Source organism: Cuculus canorus, chromosome 16 (genome assembly GCF_017976375.1).
Source record: "Cuculus canorus isolate bCucCan1 chromosome 16, bCucCan1.pri, whole genome shotgun sequence".
Lineage (NCBI taxonomy): Eukaryota > Metazoa > Chordata > Aves > Cuculiformes > Cuculidae > Cuculus > Cuculus canorus.
In genome coordinates, this window is record NC_071416.1 from 2,578,731 (window position 1) to 2,592,423 (window position 13,693).

Consider the following 13,693-nt stretch of genomic DNA (forward strand, 5'->3'; position numbering starts at 1 on the left):
TCTCGTAAGCGCTAGATCAGTTCCTGTCGAGTTCATTGCCTTGCAACTAACCATTTTCTCTAATCCAGAGCAAATCTCAGGAACCAAGCGGGGAAGAAAAGGATTTATCTGACCCGTCAGTAAAATCCAGCCTGAAAGAAGAGAATTTAAAGACTGCTATGCCAGTGGTCTTCCAGGTCTCAGTGCTGTTTTACTAACTGCTTCTTATGGTAGTATGAAAGCTCACCGTAACCATCAGAGGGCTGTTTGCTTCCAGCTCCTTTCCCCATTGCAGAGCTGTTATGTATATATTTATACATACACACACACACATGAAAACATGTATGCAGGTGTGTTCCTCTTGAGTTTGTTTGACACCCTGTTTCTCATACCTCTCAACCTCCCAGCAGCACCAAGGGAAGGTTGTGCCCGTTGAGGGGATGGCTCTGGCTGCAAACGCTTGGTCCAGAGTCCAAGAGTTGTGTTTCCTGTGACATCAATGGGCTTAGAACTGTTCTACTGGGAGGACTGCCAGAAGCGAGATGCAAAGTCCAGTACGGGTCTAGATTTCCCACGGTTCCATGACAAAGCATGGCAAGGGGAATTGTACCCTCAGAGGAGTTGAGAGGTATGTCCATGTCTGGAGAAGAGCTAACAGAAGGAGATCACCTCTTGGCTCTGCCAATTACACTGACCAAACTCTCAAGCAGGGCATGCCTACAACTCACTGGGTGAGACCTCTGGATGGGGAGCGTTGTGTTGCTGCGACAGATTCGCCCCTGGCAGGGCTGGTCCTCCTCCCCCTTGGGTGATGCTCCACAGGGCCCACGCTGCTGCTCAGTGGATTTGGCACGCTCCTTCGCTTCTCCTTCCCCATGCGTGGCTGATGGGGTCCTTTTCTTTCCAACTCTTCTCTTTCCTTTCGTTTGTTTTCCTTCGAGTGCCCAGCCTTACTGGCATACGATAGCACTGGCGTCTGAGCTGTTTCTTAATGTCTCTTACCAGACCTGTTGTTTTGCATACATCTGCTTCCACCGGGTGCACTGACGTGCCTCCAAGCTGGCCAAGCTTTTCTGTGTGACTGACCCTTTTTTTTGAGATGATTCATCGCCAATAGACTTTTGGCAAAGTCAGATTGAAATAACCCTCTTCCCTTCACCCCACCCCTGCAAAGTCGCTGCTGTCAGAAAGGTTTCAGTCTCTGTGCTTGAGTTGTGTTTGACTCTACTCTGTGATGTTTGCTGCAGCCTTCTTCCTCCGCCTCCTCTCCCCCTCTCTGCCATCGGCACTGGCAGTGCTGCCCCGCCATGCGGTGCTCACTGTCTCCGTCTCTCTCCGCAATTGTGTCTCATTCAGAGAGCGGGCTTGAGGGAGGGCACCGAGGAGAGAGCTAAGCCGCCTCGGCACAGGGCTCCTGAGAGTGACACCGGCGATGAGGAGCAAGACCAGGAGAAGGACTCGGTCTTTCTGAAGGACAACCACCTGGCCATCGAGCGCAAGTGCTCCAGCATCACGGTCAGTTCAACCTCCAGCCTGGAAGCAGAGGTGGACTTCACAGTGATTGGTGACTTCCATGGCACAGCCTTTGAGGACATCTCCCGGAGCCTGCCCGAGCTGGACAAGGACAAGAGTGAAACGGAAGATGAAGGCTTGGTTTCCTTCCAGCACACTGACAAAGTAGTTCCCGGACTGGAAGAGGATGGCAAAGCGGGGGAGAAGGTCTCCCAACCCAGCTCAGATGTTTCCCAGCTAGAGGTACACAGGAACACCATTCCACCGAGACTGTCTCAGTGCCATCACGCCTCCGTGTTCCTTGTCCTGGTGCCCAGTATTGCCTGGCTCATGTGCATTCCCACGTTGGTTTGGAAGAGCATGCTAGCGTTCAAACACCCCCAGGCTCCTGCCCGATGTAGCTCTTTTCCCCTGCTGCATGCTGTCGTCTGTGTTGCATGGTTCTGTCATTGTGTTTTGTGCATCTGCTAACCAGGAAAAGTCATCGTCATGTCTTAATCCCCACCCTGTCTCTCGCATGGCGGCAGCAGGGAAGGACACTTGTCGCTAACCATGGCTCTGTCCTCGTGTTTTGCATGGAATCAGTGACCACTTTGTATAGTGAAGAACGTGCTACCAACTAACCCCTCAGGTCGTGCTGGGGCCAGGAGGGTTCTCAGAGCGGCTCCAAAGCTTGTGGAGGGTCAGTCCCTTGGCAGGAGTGATTATAAGCGGCTAAGAAAAATGCATGCGGCATGTGTGTGGAAATCGAGCATATGGCACAGGGAGAGGATGGTAGAGCCATCCCCGGCTCGGACAAAACTTGCTGTGTGCTGGACAGGGCCATCTCCTGCCCGGTCAGCGCTGGGGCAGCCCTCCAGCCCTGGCAGGTAAGTCCCAATGGTGCTGCCAGGGTGAATCCAAACCTGGAGCCAAAAAGCTGCAGAATTATAAGGTCTCCAGGGAGACCTTAGAGGAGCTTCCAGGACTGAAAGTGGCTCTAAGAAAGCTGGGGAAGAGCTTTTTACAAGACCATGGAATGATAGGATGAGGGAGATGGCTTTAAATTGGAAGGGGGAAGATTTAGATTAGCCGTTAGGAAGAAATTCTTCACGATGAGTGTGGGGAGGCCCTGGCCCAGGTTGCCCAGAGCAGTGGTGGCTGCCCCATCCCTGGAGGTGTTCCAGGCCAGGTTGGATGGGGCTTTGAGCACACAGATACAATGGGGAGTGTCCCTGCCCATGGCAAGGGTTGGAACCGGATGGACTTTGAGGTCCCTTCCAACCCAACCCATTCTAGGATTCTATGATGCTATGAATTGGAGGGAGCTTTTTCTGAGCCAACCTGGAAACCCATGTGCAGATCATCTGACGCCATGGTCTCCAGGGTCACAGAGGGGCTGTGGGCATGAGTGATCAGCTCTGTGGTGCCCCATGCCCAGCACTGGAGAGGCTGTTGGCTCAGAAATGCTGAGCACTGTGCAGGAACCCTTGGCAGCTCCAGTTCCCTGTAGCAGGGAAGTGCTGGAAACTAGTTTCCATTCCCCTGAGGTTCTGGAGTCCTAGGCACAGTGGGCTGGTGCAGCTCATAAACCTGCTGCAGTGCATGAGAGTAATGCATTTGGCGGGTGTCACCCACCTTTTGAAGATCAGTTTGTCCTGATATATATCAAAAAAAAATCCCAGAAAACCCCAAGTGTTCAGCCTCAGGTCTGTTTTGGGGCACGCTGGTAGCACAGGGCGCTGTGCACCGTGATGTCAGCCCAAGGCAGCAGCTCGGACTCTGCTCTTTGCCTCTGCAGGGCTCGGTGTGACACTTGTAGGACACATATGTGTGTGGCACGCAGCTCTGCTCATGGAGGCTGGTGCCCAAGGAGCACTCAGGGCATCGTGCCCCAGTACTTGACTTGCTTGTTGTTTCTTCTGCAGTCATCAGTCCCAAAAACGGATGCTGTGACCGCCGCTCCGGGGCCAGGTGTAAAGAAGCCTGAAGCAGACGGCTCCCCTCCCCAGCGAGTTGGCACCACAGACACAGCCCAGGTGAAGTGGTGGCTCCATCCTTCTGTTCAATGATGGCTCAGTCCCACAAAACCTGTCCCCAAGCAGCAGTACTGGGAGGGCGGGTGGCTGAGCGGGGCAGTTGGGGGCCTCTGCTCACCTTTGCCTTGCTGGAGTCCCCAAAACATCAACCCAAAGCCCACCCAGATATGTTCCGTGTGTGTCCCTCGTCCCATCTGCCATGCCACTGGGCAGCGCTGGCACATGGTGACATCTCCAGAGGGTGGTGTCCACCATGCATGATGCAATACACAAACCTGTGCCCTCATGGCCCTTCCTGGCTTCCTGTGGCAGCAAGGACAGCCACACCATCCCAGCGAGTGTCACCCCCTTCCTGGCACCTCGAAGCTCACCAGCTTTCCTTTGCCCCAGCAGGTGGAAGGAGGCAGCAGGGACGCCACGGCCGCTGCTCACACTGGCACCACAGAGATAGCACCGGCGACCTCAGTAAGCAGGGCTGGCTCCTGGAGAGGTGGGGCAGCTGCTGTCCCCTGTGGTCCCTGTGCTCTGGGAGGGGTGGCTGGGGCTGGCTGTGCCGGGAGGGGACCCTGCCCCACCGGGGATGTCTGCAAAGGGACACCTGCTGTGTTTGCCCCCGTGTTGGGTCCAAGCCAGCGTGTCTGTCTGCTCTTCTTTCAGGATCACAGCGCCAAGGCCGGGAAAGGGGCCATTCCCACGACAGACCTTCGCTCCCTCTCACCGGTGAGGGATGGATGGGGTGCCACCAGCCAGGCCACGTGGTGGGGAAGGAGGGAGGGAGCCCCCAGGGCTGGGGTTGTCCCACAGGGTCTGTTTTCCCAGTGCTGACCCCCTTGGCTGGTGTGTCGGTACTGGGAAGAGCAGAAGGGTGTTCAGAAGATTGGGAAGCGAGATGGCAGGGGTCTCCTCTTTCCTCTGTGCTGGATGCACCTTGAGTGTTCCTAAAAAATAGCCCAGTCCCTGGTGAAGTCTCATAGCAGGCTGAGGTATCTTGGGTGTCCTGCCTGGTCAGACTGCACACAGTCTCCTGACTTCCAATGGGGATGAAGGCCATCAACAATCCTGCCCAGCAGCCTTCATGGGTAAAGAGTCCTACTCTATTGCCCCGTTTTGATGGAGTCAAGGCTGACCAAAGGCCGTGTGCTTCCCGAAGCTCCTCACTTTGTGCAGCATGGTGGACGTCCACAGCACCGTGTGGCTGAGCCACCATCACAATCTTCCCAGCTATCCCCATGTAAAGCAGGATGGGCAAAGCATCGTAGGTCGCCTGAGTGCTCTGCACTTAGGGTGGCCCTGAGGATGGATGGAGAAGAGTGAAATACAGCTGTGAAATCATCTCCCCACTGCAGAGACCCTTTCCTGCAGCTCAGTGCTTTAGTAGCTGTGGAAACTTCTCCATGGCCCCACAAAACCCTGGATCCGGTTGGAAGCACCATGCAGTGTCTTTTTTCCCCTTGTTGCTCTCCCCCGTCCCATGCTTGGCTGAGTAGGTGTATCCCAGGGGAAGGTCCAAGCTCCTGGGAAACCAGCACTGGGGGATCCCTGCTGATTCCACCGCTCTCTGTCCTGCAGATCACCAGCGGCTCCGCTGGGAAGGAAATGCTCACCAGCATATTCAGTGCCACTGCAGAAACCCTCTCCACTTCCACCACTACCCACGTTACCAAGGTAAGAGCAGCTCCAGAGGGGGCAGCTGGGGGGTTCCCGACACGAGCCACTGCGACTGGAGGGTGGGGGGATTTACACTGTGGTTGGTACAGCAGAAACTGCCCTTCTCCTCTCCCTCCAAGCACACACTGTCCCGTGGGGGATGCTGAGCCAGCCCAGCGCCCGGTGCCTGGTTCAGCCCTGCCGTGCTGCCTGTCCCAGGACCGCCTGGTGCTGGGGACTCCTTGTCTGCGTGCCACCCTCGGGGACTGCAAACACCTCGAGACTGGGAAGGCAGAGAGCTCTTGGGGTGAGAAGGGAGGGCAGCGTGCAGCATTGCTGGCTTCCTGAAGGCAACTGTAGGGATGGAAGGGGCTCTGAATTCGGCTGCCAGCAGCGTGTCTGCGAGTCCGTGCCTGTGCAGCTGGATTGGGTGCTTCCATATGTACCTACAGCCACAGCCCAGGTCCTCCTGGCCCAAGAAGCCTACAGCACCAGTGCTGGAGCATCCCAACTTGTGTCAGCTACGGGAGCCGTGTTAACATGGAGGGTGTTGCGTTTATTAGAGCTGGAGTGGTGCGGGCAAGGAGGGGTGATGGTAGGGAATGAAGAGCATCAGAAGAGCTCACCCATGGCCATTTCATTCCCAAATTAAGAGTACATAAATGAAAGCAGAAGCTCAGTGAGGGGCCTGAGCAGGACGGAGGGGTGCTTCGTACCTGCCACCCATCATTTTCCCTTCCTCCCTACCTCTGGCCAGCTGTGTCTTGCCAGTTCTTACCGTGCACCAAGTCAAGGAGGGTGGGATATAAGCTAAATTATGGGGGGACCTCCTAAGGTGTTGCTGGCGTTGTTCCTCCTCCTGTGGTGGTCAGGCAGCCGTGAGTGAGTGCTTTCCTTTTCATTGGGCAGACTGTGAAAGGAGGGTTTTCTGAGACCCGAATAGAGAAGCGCATCATCATCACAGGAGATGAAGACGTGGACCAGGACCAGGTAGGAGCAGGATGCCCTGGCTTTGCCCCCTCTGTCTGCAGCAGCACATGATTCTGGTTCTGGCTCATACCTGTTTAGTCCTTCTCTCCAAAACCGATCCTTAAGTCCAGTAACCTACCAGCTCTGCGTGGCCATCCCAAGGGTGGGATCACCTTTGTATTTCCTTAAAGCACATTTCCAGTGCCCTTTTTCTGTTAAATACTCCAAAGCAACCCAGGTTCTTCTTCACTTTCCAGCACAGTCTCACTACAGTTTGTCTTACTCCAAGGAATGTTGTTTTGCATCTGCCTCCATAATAGAGGAACAAGAACGGACAAGCTCTTATGATGAAATAGCAGAGATTGTCACAATTCCCTAGGGCCTCAGGGTCATTTTCCTGTAGCCTAATGCTTTGGGATTTGCTGCCTAAGAAGAAAAACTATAAAGCTTAAGTATTACTGCCTGGAGGAGAAGGATCTTGGGGTGCTGATTGATAGTTGGCTGAACATGAGCCAGCAGTGGCCAAGAAGGCCAACAGCCTCCTGGCTTGTGTCAGCCATGGGGTGGGCAGCAGGAGCAGGGAAGGGATCGTCCCCCTGTGCTCGGTGCTGGTGAGGCTGCACCTCAAAGGCTGAGTTCACTTTTGGGCCCCTCACTACAGGAAAGACATTGAGGGGCTGGAGTGTGTCCGGAGAAGGGAACGGAGCTGGGGAAGGGTCTGGAGCCCAGGGGTTGTGGGAGCAGCTGAGGGTCTTGGGGCTGTTTAACCTGGAGAAGAGGAGGCTGAGGGGAGACCTCGTCACTCTCTGCAACTACCTAAAAGGAGCAAGGTGAGGATTGGTCTCCTCCCCAGTAGTAAGTGACAGGACATGGGGAAATGGCCTCAAGATACTCCAGGGGAGGTTTAGGTTGGATATTGGGAGGAATTTCTTTACTGAAAGGGGTGTCAAGCACAGGCAGAGGCTGCTCAGGGAGGTGGTGGAGTCCCCATCCCTGGAGGGGTTTAAAAGATGAGTGGATGTCATACTTGGGGACATGGCCTAGTGGCAGACTTACAGGGCCGGATCAATGGTTGGACTCAATGATCTTAACGGTCTTTTCCAACTGAAACCATTCTGTGTGGTTCTGTGACTGAAAAGGCTCTAAAATAGTTTTTAGATATTTTAGTATGATAATTTAATCAGACTGTTATAGATTTTTCCAGGTTTTTGCTACAGAAAGAGTTGCTGCTATTTCTTTGCTTGGGTTTCAGTAGGAAACCTGGGATGCAGAACATCTCTGCAGATAAAAATATCAAGAGAAAGGCAGTGCAGATGCACAGTGGTGTAGGGATCCCAGTGTCGTCAGCAGGAGCAGGGAAGTGATTGTGCCTCTGCACTTGGTGCTGGTAATGCCATAGCTCAAACCCTGGGTTCGGTTTTGGGCCCCTCACTACAAGAAAGACATCGAGGGGCTGGAGCGCATCCAGAGAAGAGGAATGAAGCTGAGGAAGGGTCTGGAGATCAGGTCTTATGAGAGGCAGGTGTGGGACCTGGGGCTGTTTAGCATGGAGAACAGGAAGCTGAGGAGAGACCTCATCACTGTCCACAACTGCATTAAAGGAGTGAGGTGGGTATTGGTCTCTGCTTCCAAGTGACAGGCAGGAAGACGAGAGGAAATGGCCTCAAGTTGCACCAGGGCAGGTTCAGATTGGATATAAGGAAAAATTTCTTCATTGAAAGGGTTTTCAGCCGTGGCAGAGGCTACCCAGGGAGGTGTTGGATTCCCCATCCCTGGAGGTGTTTAAAAGATGGGCAGATGAGGTGCTCAGGGATCTGATTTAGTAGTGGACAGGTATGGTTGGACTCAATGATCTCAAAGATCTTTTCCAACCGAGCGATTCTATGATTCTCTCATCAGTGGTGGGCTCCAGCCTCTTCTGCTAGTGTCCTGTAGGTCAGCTTTGAACGTCTGCATCCATCTCCTCCCTGAATCCCACTCAGCTGCAGCCTCATGCTGTCTGCTGGTTCTGCCTGGTACCAGATTCCAAGGAAGGGACAATAAATGCTTTCATCTTTCTGGTTTCTAGGCACTGGCTTTAGCAATCAAAGAGGCAAAACTACAGCATCCTGACATGCTGGTAACCAAAGCTGTGGTGTACAGAGAAACAGAACCTTCTCCAGAGGAAAGGGACAAGAAACCTCAGGTGAGTGCAGAAGTCGCCGGGTTTACTTTATGCCTTCTGGGTAAGGGGTGGATGGAACTGGGCCGGTGTCTCTGATCTCCGCCAGCTGCTGGTGCTGGCAGGTGTTGCTGCTCCTCAGCACTAAGCATGGCAGCTCTCGGCCAGTGGTTCCAATGAGATGTGGCTCTGGGCACAGCCACCTGGCTGTGGTTAGAAAGCTGATGCCACCAAAAGCGGTTCTGCAGATGTCACCTTGCTGCCCTGGTCAGCAGAGAGGGCAGCATCATTTCTATGTAAAGAAGAAAGGATCTGCTTGTCCCTCAGAGGCGGGGAGGGAAAGAGGTGATACCAGTTTTGTGGATGGGCTGAGCTGCCTACAGGTGGTGCAAAACCAGACCCAAGTATCAGATCAGTGTTTGAAAAAGCCCCCCTATAAGGACAGGCTGAGAGAGTTGGGGTTGTTCAGCCTGGAGAAGAGAAAGCTCTGGGGAGACCTTAGAGCAGCTTCCAGTACCTGAAAGGGACTCCAGGAAAGCTGACGAGGGCCTCTGGATCAAGGAGTGCAGGGATAGGATAAGGGGGAAGGGTTTTGAGCTGAAAGAGGGGAGACTGAGAGGAGATCTTGGGGAGAAATGTTTTGCCCTGGCCCAGGTTGCCCAGAGCAGTGGTGGCTGCCCCATCCCTGGAGGGGTTCCAGGCTGGTTTGGATGAGGCTTGGAGGAACCGCATCCAGTGGGAGGTGTCCCTGCCCGTGGCAGGGGAGTTGGAGCCGGAGGGGCTTTGATGTCCCTTCTAACCCAAACCATTCTGTGATTCTATGACTCTTAGTCCCATTCAGATCCCCAGGCTGTCTTTTTATACACACGCAGGTGCAGGCAGCAGCAAACAAGGTTTGCGACTTCCCATAGATGTCTCAGACATTTTTCTTCAGGGCAGAGCTGGCCTGAGCAATCCCCCCCTGTTCCAAACCTCCTGCCGTGACCCAGCAGCTGAGTTGCTGCAGCTCTTCAGCAGTGGCTCAGCCCAGCAGAGCTCTGTGTCACAGCAGCCGAGGAGCAGGGCAGCACAGTGGAAACGAGAGGGGGAGTTTCAGAGGGCAGCAGCCGGGCTGTGGGTGCATTTTGAGAGGAAATGGGAGTTTGTATATCTTTGTCATATGAAGATTTTGACTGGGAGCTTTTAAACCTGGAAAAGTGACCAGCTCTGTTGCAGCTTGGAAGGGCAGAAGAGGTACTTGCATCTGCCCCATCCTACCTCCTATTGCACCATACAAACAAGCTAAGCCCAGACAATTCTGCAACATGTAGGGAGCCCCCAGTTTTAGCTGAAGGGCAGAAAGGGCTCTGGGGGTGCCAGTAGTGGCCCGGGTGGCCAAGAAGGCCAACAGCATCCTGTCTTGGATCAGCCATGGGAAGGGCAGCAGGACCAGGGAAGGGATCGTCCCCCTGTGCTTGGTGCTGGTGAGGCCACACCTCAAATCCTGGGTTCAGTTTTGGGCCCCTCACTCCAGGAAAGACCTTGAAGGGCTGGAGCATGTCTGGAGAAGGGAACGGAGCTGGGGAAGGGTCTGGAGAACAGGGGTTGTGGGAGCGGCTGAGGGCCCTGGGGCTGTTCAGCCTGGAGAAGAGGAGGCTGAGGGGAGACCTCATCACTCTCTGCAGCTCCTGAAAGGAGGTTGTGGGGAGGGGATGCTGGGCTCTGCTCCCAAGTAACAAGAGATACGATGAGAGAAAATGGCCTCAAGTTGTGCCCAGGGAGGTTTGGATTGGGTATCTGGAAAAAATTCTCTTTGTGATTGAGTGGTGAAGCACTGGAACTGGCTGCCCAGGGCAGTGGTAGGATCCTTATCCCTGGAGAAGTTCAAAAACTTCGTGGCTGTGGCACTTGGGGCCGTGGTTTAGCAGGCACAGTTGGGCTGACAGTTGAACTGGAGGAGCTTAGAGGTCTTCTCCAACGTCAGTGGTTTTGTGACAGTTAGGGAGCAATAACTCACCATTCCCTCCCTACACAGCAATGCCAGCCCAGTGAATTAAGAGTTCCTGGTAATTAAGTACAAACTGTGGCTCCAGGTGTTTGCAAATTTACTTTTCCATGTCCTCATACAAAGAGGAGCCCTTCTACAGCGGAAAGAATTTGCACCCCATGACTGCTCATTTCCCTCTGCCTCACACAGGAATCTTGACCATCATGTTCATGGAAGTCGGCATCTATATTCAATCCTGGAGAACAGCAGAGAAGGAGCCTTCATGCTGGATTTGTCAGCAAGACATAGACATCCTGGGTGCAATGTTCATGGCGAGAGACATTTTTGAAAGAGGAATAGCAAATATATTATATATATATATACATACATACATATATATATATATATAAACAGGAAACAAAACGCATCCTTGCACTGCTGCTAATATGCTGGAAATGAATAGCAAACACCACCAACAACAAACAAAGCCAACCTTCTGCAGACAAATTGAAGAATTTACTGGATTGGTGATGAAATGAAATTTTAAAAGTCCTCGTGATAACAATAATCTTGTTAACAATATGATAAGCCACCATCCTGCATGTTACATCAAGGAAACACAATCATGCGTTTATTTGTTGCACACTGAATGGAAAGGAAAACTGCTTTGCAACAAAGCAAGAAATAAGCAAACTGAAATAAAAACAGACCCACAAGCAGAAGCAAAACCATTCCCCACCTCTGGAAAGAAGACAGAAAACCATTGAATTGATCACCTTAGACTTCTTTTCTGATTCACAAGTGTCATTTCGCCCTTCTCCTCATCCCATTCTGGTTCTGTTGCATCTTTTGGGGTTCTGTTCACTCTTCCCCTTCCGTTCCTTTATCTTCTTCTCTGTGCACTTGTCCAACCTCTTGTTCTCTGAAGGTATTTAAGAATGGATTCCATTTCAAACAAGACAAATGCTATGTATATGGTTTCTCATTGATAACAAAGCAGCCTGTAGGGGTTTCATATGGATGTGCATTTCAGTTCTGTATATTATTATATATAATGAGGGGGGAGGGAGGGAACGATGCTGAGATAATTCAACAGTGCTGGTAAATATGATGACAGCCTTTTTCAGTTATTAACTCTTTGATTGACCGTGGTTGGTGTATTTTGAGACTCTTAGCTCACACATAGGATTCTCAGTCCTGCAAGAAGAGAATGGGGAAGGTTTCAGCTGCTGCTGGTTTTGGGGGGCAAGAGACAGGCAATGTCCTATGGCTGATCTGCAGCTTGTGGTGGTTGGGTTTGGAGCATCAGTGGTGGCTTGGAGGGGCGAGGAAGGAGGGTGAGACTGTAGCGTAGGCACCTGTAGGCAGGATCATCTCCCTGGCCCCCACCCAGAGCAACAGAAGTCAGCCAGGAGCAAGGTGGCAGCCACAGGACTGTGTGCATCACTCCTCTCCAGACCGTGGAGCCGTGCTGGTGGTTGAGGTGGATTTGCTTTGTTTCTGGATCCCAGTAATGAAGTTACTTGAGCTTTGTGGTAGGATCAAAGACAGAGGTGGTGTTTCCGCCCTGTCTCCCCTGCTGCCCGGGTGTAGTGGCCAGGGCTGGTGACAATGGCCGCAGGGTGATGGCAGTCCTTCCGCAACCTGCCTAGGGATGGGCAGCGGAGAGACTGTGAGTCTCCATCGCTGCAGAGCATCCTCAGCACCCCAGGCTGGACAAGAGAGCCCAGGCTCTCCATGTAAGAGGACTGTGAAGGAGAGGTTGGTGGCACTGCCTTCCCCCAAACCATCCCAGCTCAGCCTTCAGCCACAGGCTTCCTCTACGGCTGCCTTTGGAAGGGGATCATGGGCCAAGCCCAGTGCCTCGTACACTGTGAACCAGGCAGTTAGGGTAAATTTGAACCAAAACCAGAAAGGAAAGGAAATAAATGGGTTTCCTTCTTGGAATCATCCCTAGCTCCTGTGGAAACAGAAGGGCCCATGATTCTGCACCATTTTGCCTTTAGTCTCCTACCCCTCATGCAGACTGTGCCCAGAAACAGGTGTGTTTGGCCAGGTCCTGCAGCGGCTCGGAGAGTGACAGTGAGCAGGAGAGTCTGCACCGTGAGGATGACCAAGGCCAGGTTGGATGGGGCTTTGAGCACCCTGATCCAGTGGGAGGTGTCCCTGCCCATGGCAGGGGGTGGAACTGGATGGGCTTTGAGGTCCCTTCCAACCCAAACCATTCCATGATCCTCTGATGTGGGCAGACCCTGCTCAACGCCTTTGCTCTCTGAGGAGAGCCTGCTGTCTGGCAGCCACAGTTGGCCAGTTGCTTGCTAGTGTGTCCCAGTGAGGTCTGTTCTTCTGGGCAGAGAGTTTTCTCTTAAAGCACGAAAGGCCTGAGCACGGGCTGCTTGGGAAGTGAGCAGTGCTGCCGGCTGCCACTGGTGCTGCCAGGTTGTGAGGGTCTCCCCAGCTTCCATCTGAGTGCTTTCAGAGACCAACCCCCCCACCCCCACCCAAAAAAAGAGTTAAGGCAGTTGCAGAGAGGCTGCTTTTCTCTCTTTTTCCTTTTTCAATCCACCCAAACCTGTAATCAGCACTTTCAGAGAGAGGCGGGGTGGCGCAGGACCTGCACTCCGCACACGGCGCTGGTGTGGATCTGCACAGTGTGTTCCATCCGCTGGTGTGGATCACGCTCGGAGAAGCCCACCTGGCTTTGACACCTTTACAACCCACTAGAGGCTACTGTGAAACTAGAGACTTGCTTTTGATGTTGTGTACAGTTATAAAATTGAAGGTTCCTGCTAAAATTAGTGGCCTTGCAGTTAGACATGATGTGCGCTTGGACTGAAATGAGTTAGGTTTGGAGTGAGCAGACTCAGTCCCTGGCTTCCGCAACACGTTTAATGGGTGGCAGTGTTTAAAAAACGTGTTAAAAATAAAGGAAAGAAAACAGCTGACCGCTTGTTTGCCTGGCGAGGGTTGGGTTTCTGCTGCTCAGCAACAACTGCACCCCGCAGGCTCAGCTCCCCCAGTCTGCCCATTGCCGTGCTCCGGCTAAGCCAGCAGATCACCGCTTGGTTTCTTCCAGGGACCTTTCTGTTGAAAGGGGTGGGAGACACGAGTGCCTGTTTTTACCTGATCCCACAAACTCATTCCGAACCTGGCCTGCAATTGCATGAGTAATAACAACAGTAACAATAACACTACTATTTATTTTTATTTCAGAAGCACCTTACCAACCAACTGCAATGCTCTTGTTCCTTCACTAACTCTCCTTCACTCTTCCCTTGTTCTCCCTCTCCCCCTTCGGTCGGACTCCTTTTCAGTGCTCGGTGGTGTATGCGTGTGTGCTCACTGTTCTTGTACTCAATAAAAGTGAAATAAATGTGTTTGATGCTAAATCAGCTTGGGGCCTTGGTGGACTCTTTTCTACCAAGAGAATGGAGAATTGAA

The 13,693-nt window shown here is 52.8% G+C and overlaps 1 protein-coding gene across 12 annotated transcripts in view; it reads left to right on the forward strand.

Moving 5' to 3' along the window:
* Positions 1 to 11,547, forward strand: part of EPB41L1 (erythrocyte membrane protein band 4.1 like 1) — a 72,056-nt gene extending 60,509 nt beyond the window's left edge. For 7 of the 12 annotated variants that reach the window (XM_054081292.1, XM_054081288.1, XM_054081295.1 and 4 more), the window contains 9 exons: positions 69 to 176; positions 1,336 to 1,734; positions 3,399 to 3,509; positions 3,903 to 3,974; positions 4,167 to 4,229; positions 5,079 to 5,174; positions 6,066 to 6,146; positions 8,194 to 8,310; positions 10,463 to 11,547. In XM_054081292.1, coding sequence (XP_053937267.1) covers positions 69 to 176; positions 1,336 to 1,734; positions 3,399 to 3,509; positions 3,903 to 3,974; positions 4,167 to 4,229; positions 5,079 to 5,174; positions 6,066 to 6,146; positions 8,194 to 8,310; positions 10,463 to 10,471 — 1,056 coding nt within the window. In that variant the 3' untranslated portion in view covers positions 10,472 to 11,547. The remainder of the gene's footprint in view (positions 1 to 68; positions 177 to 1,335; positions 1,735 to 3,398; positions 3,510 to 3,902; positions 3,975 to 4,166; positions 4,230 to 5,078; positions 5,175 to 6,065; positions 6,147 to 8,193; positions 8,311 to 10,462) is intronic. The other 5 variants (XM_054081296.1, XM_054081297.1, XM_054081298.1 and 2 more) reach the window with 2 other exon arrangements.
* Positions 11,548 to 13,693: the final 2,146 nt, after the last annotated feature.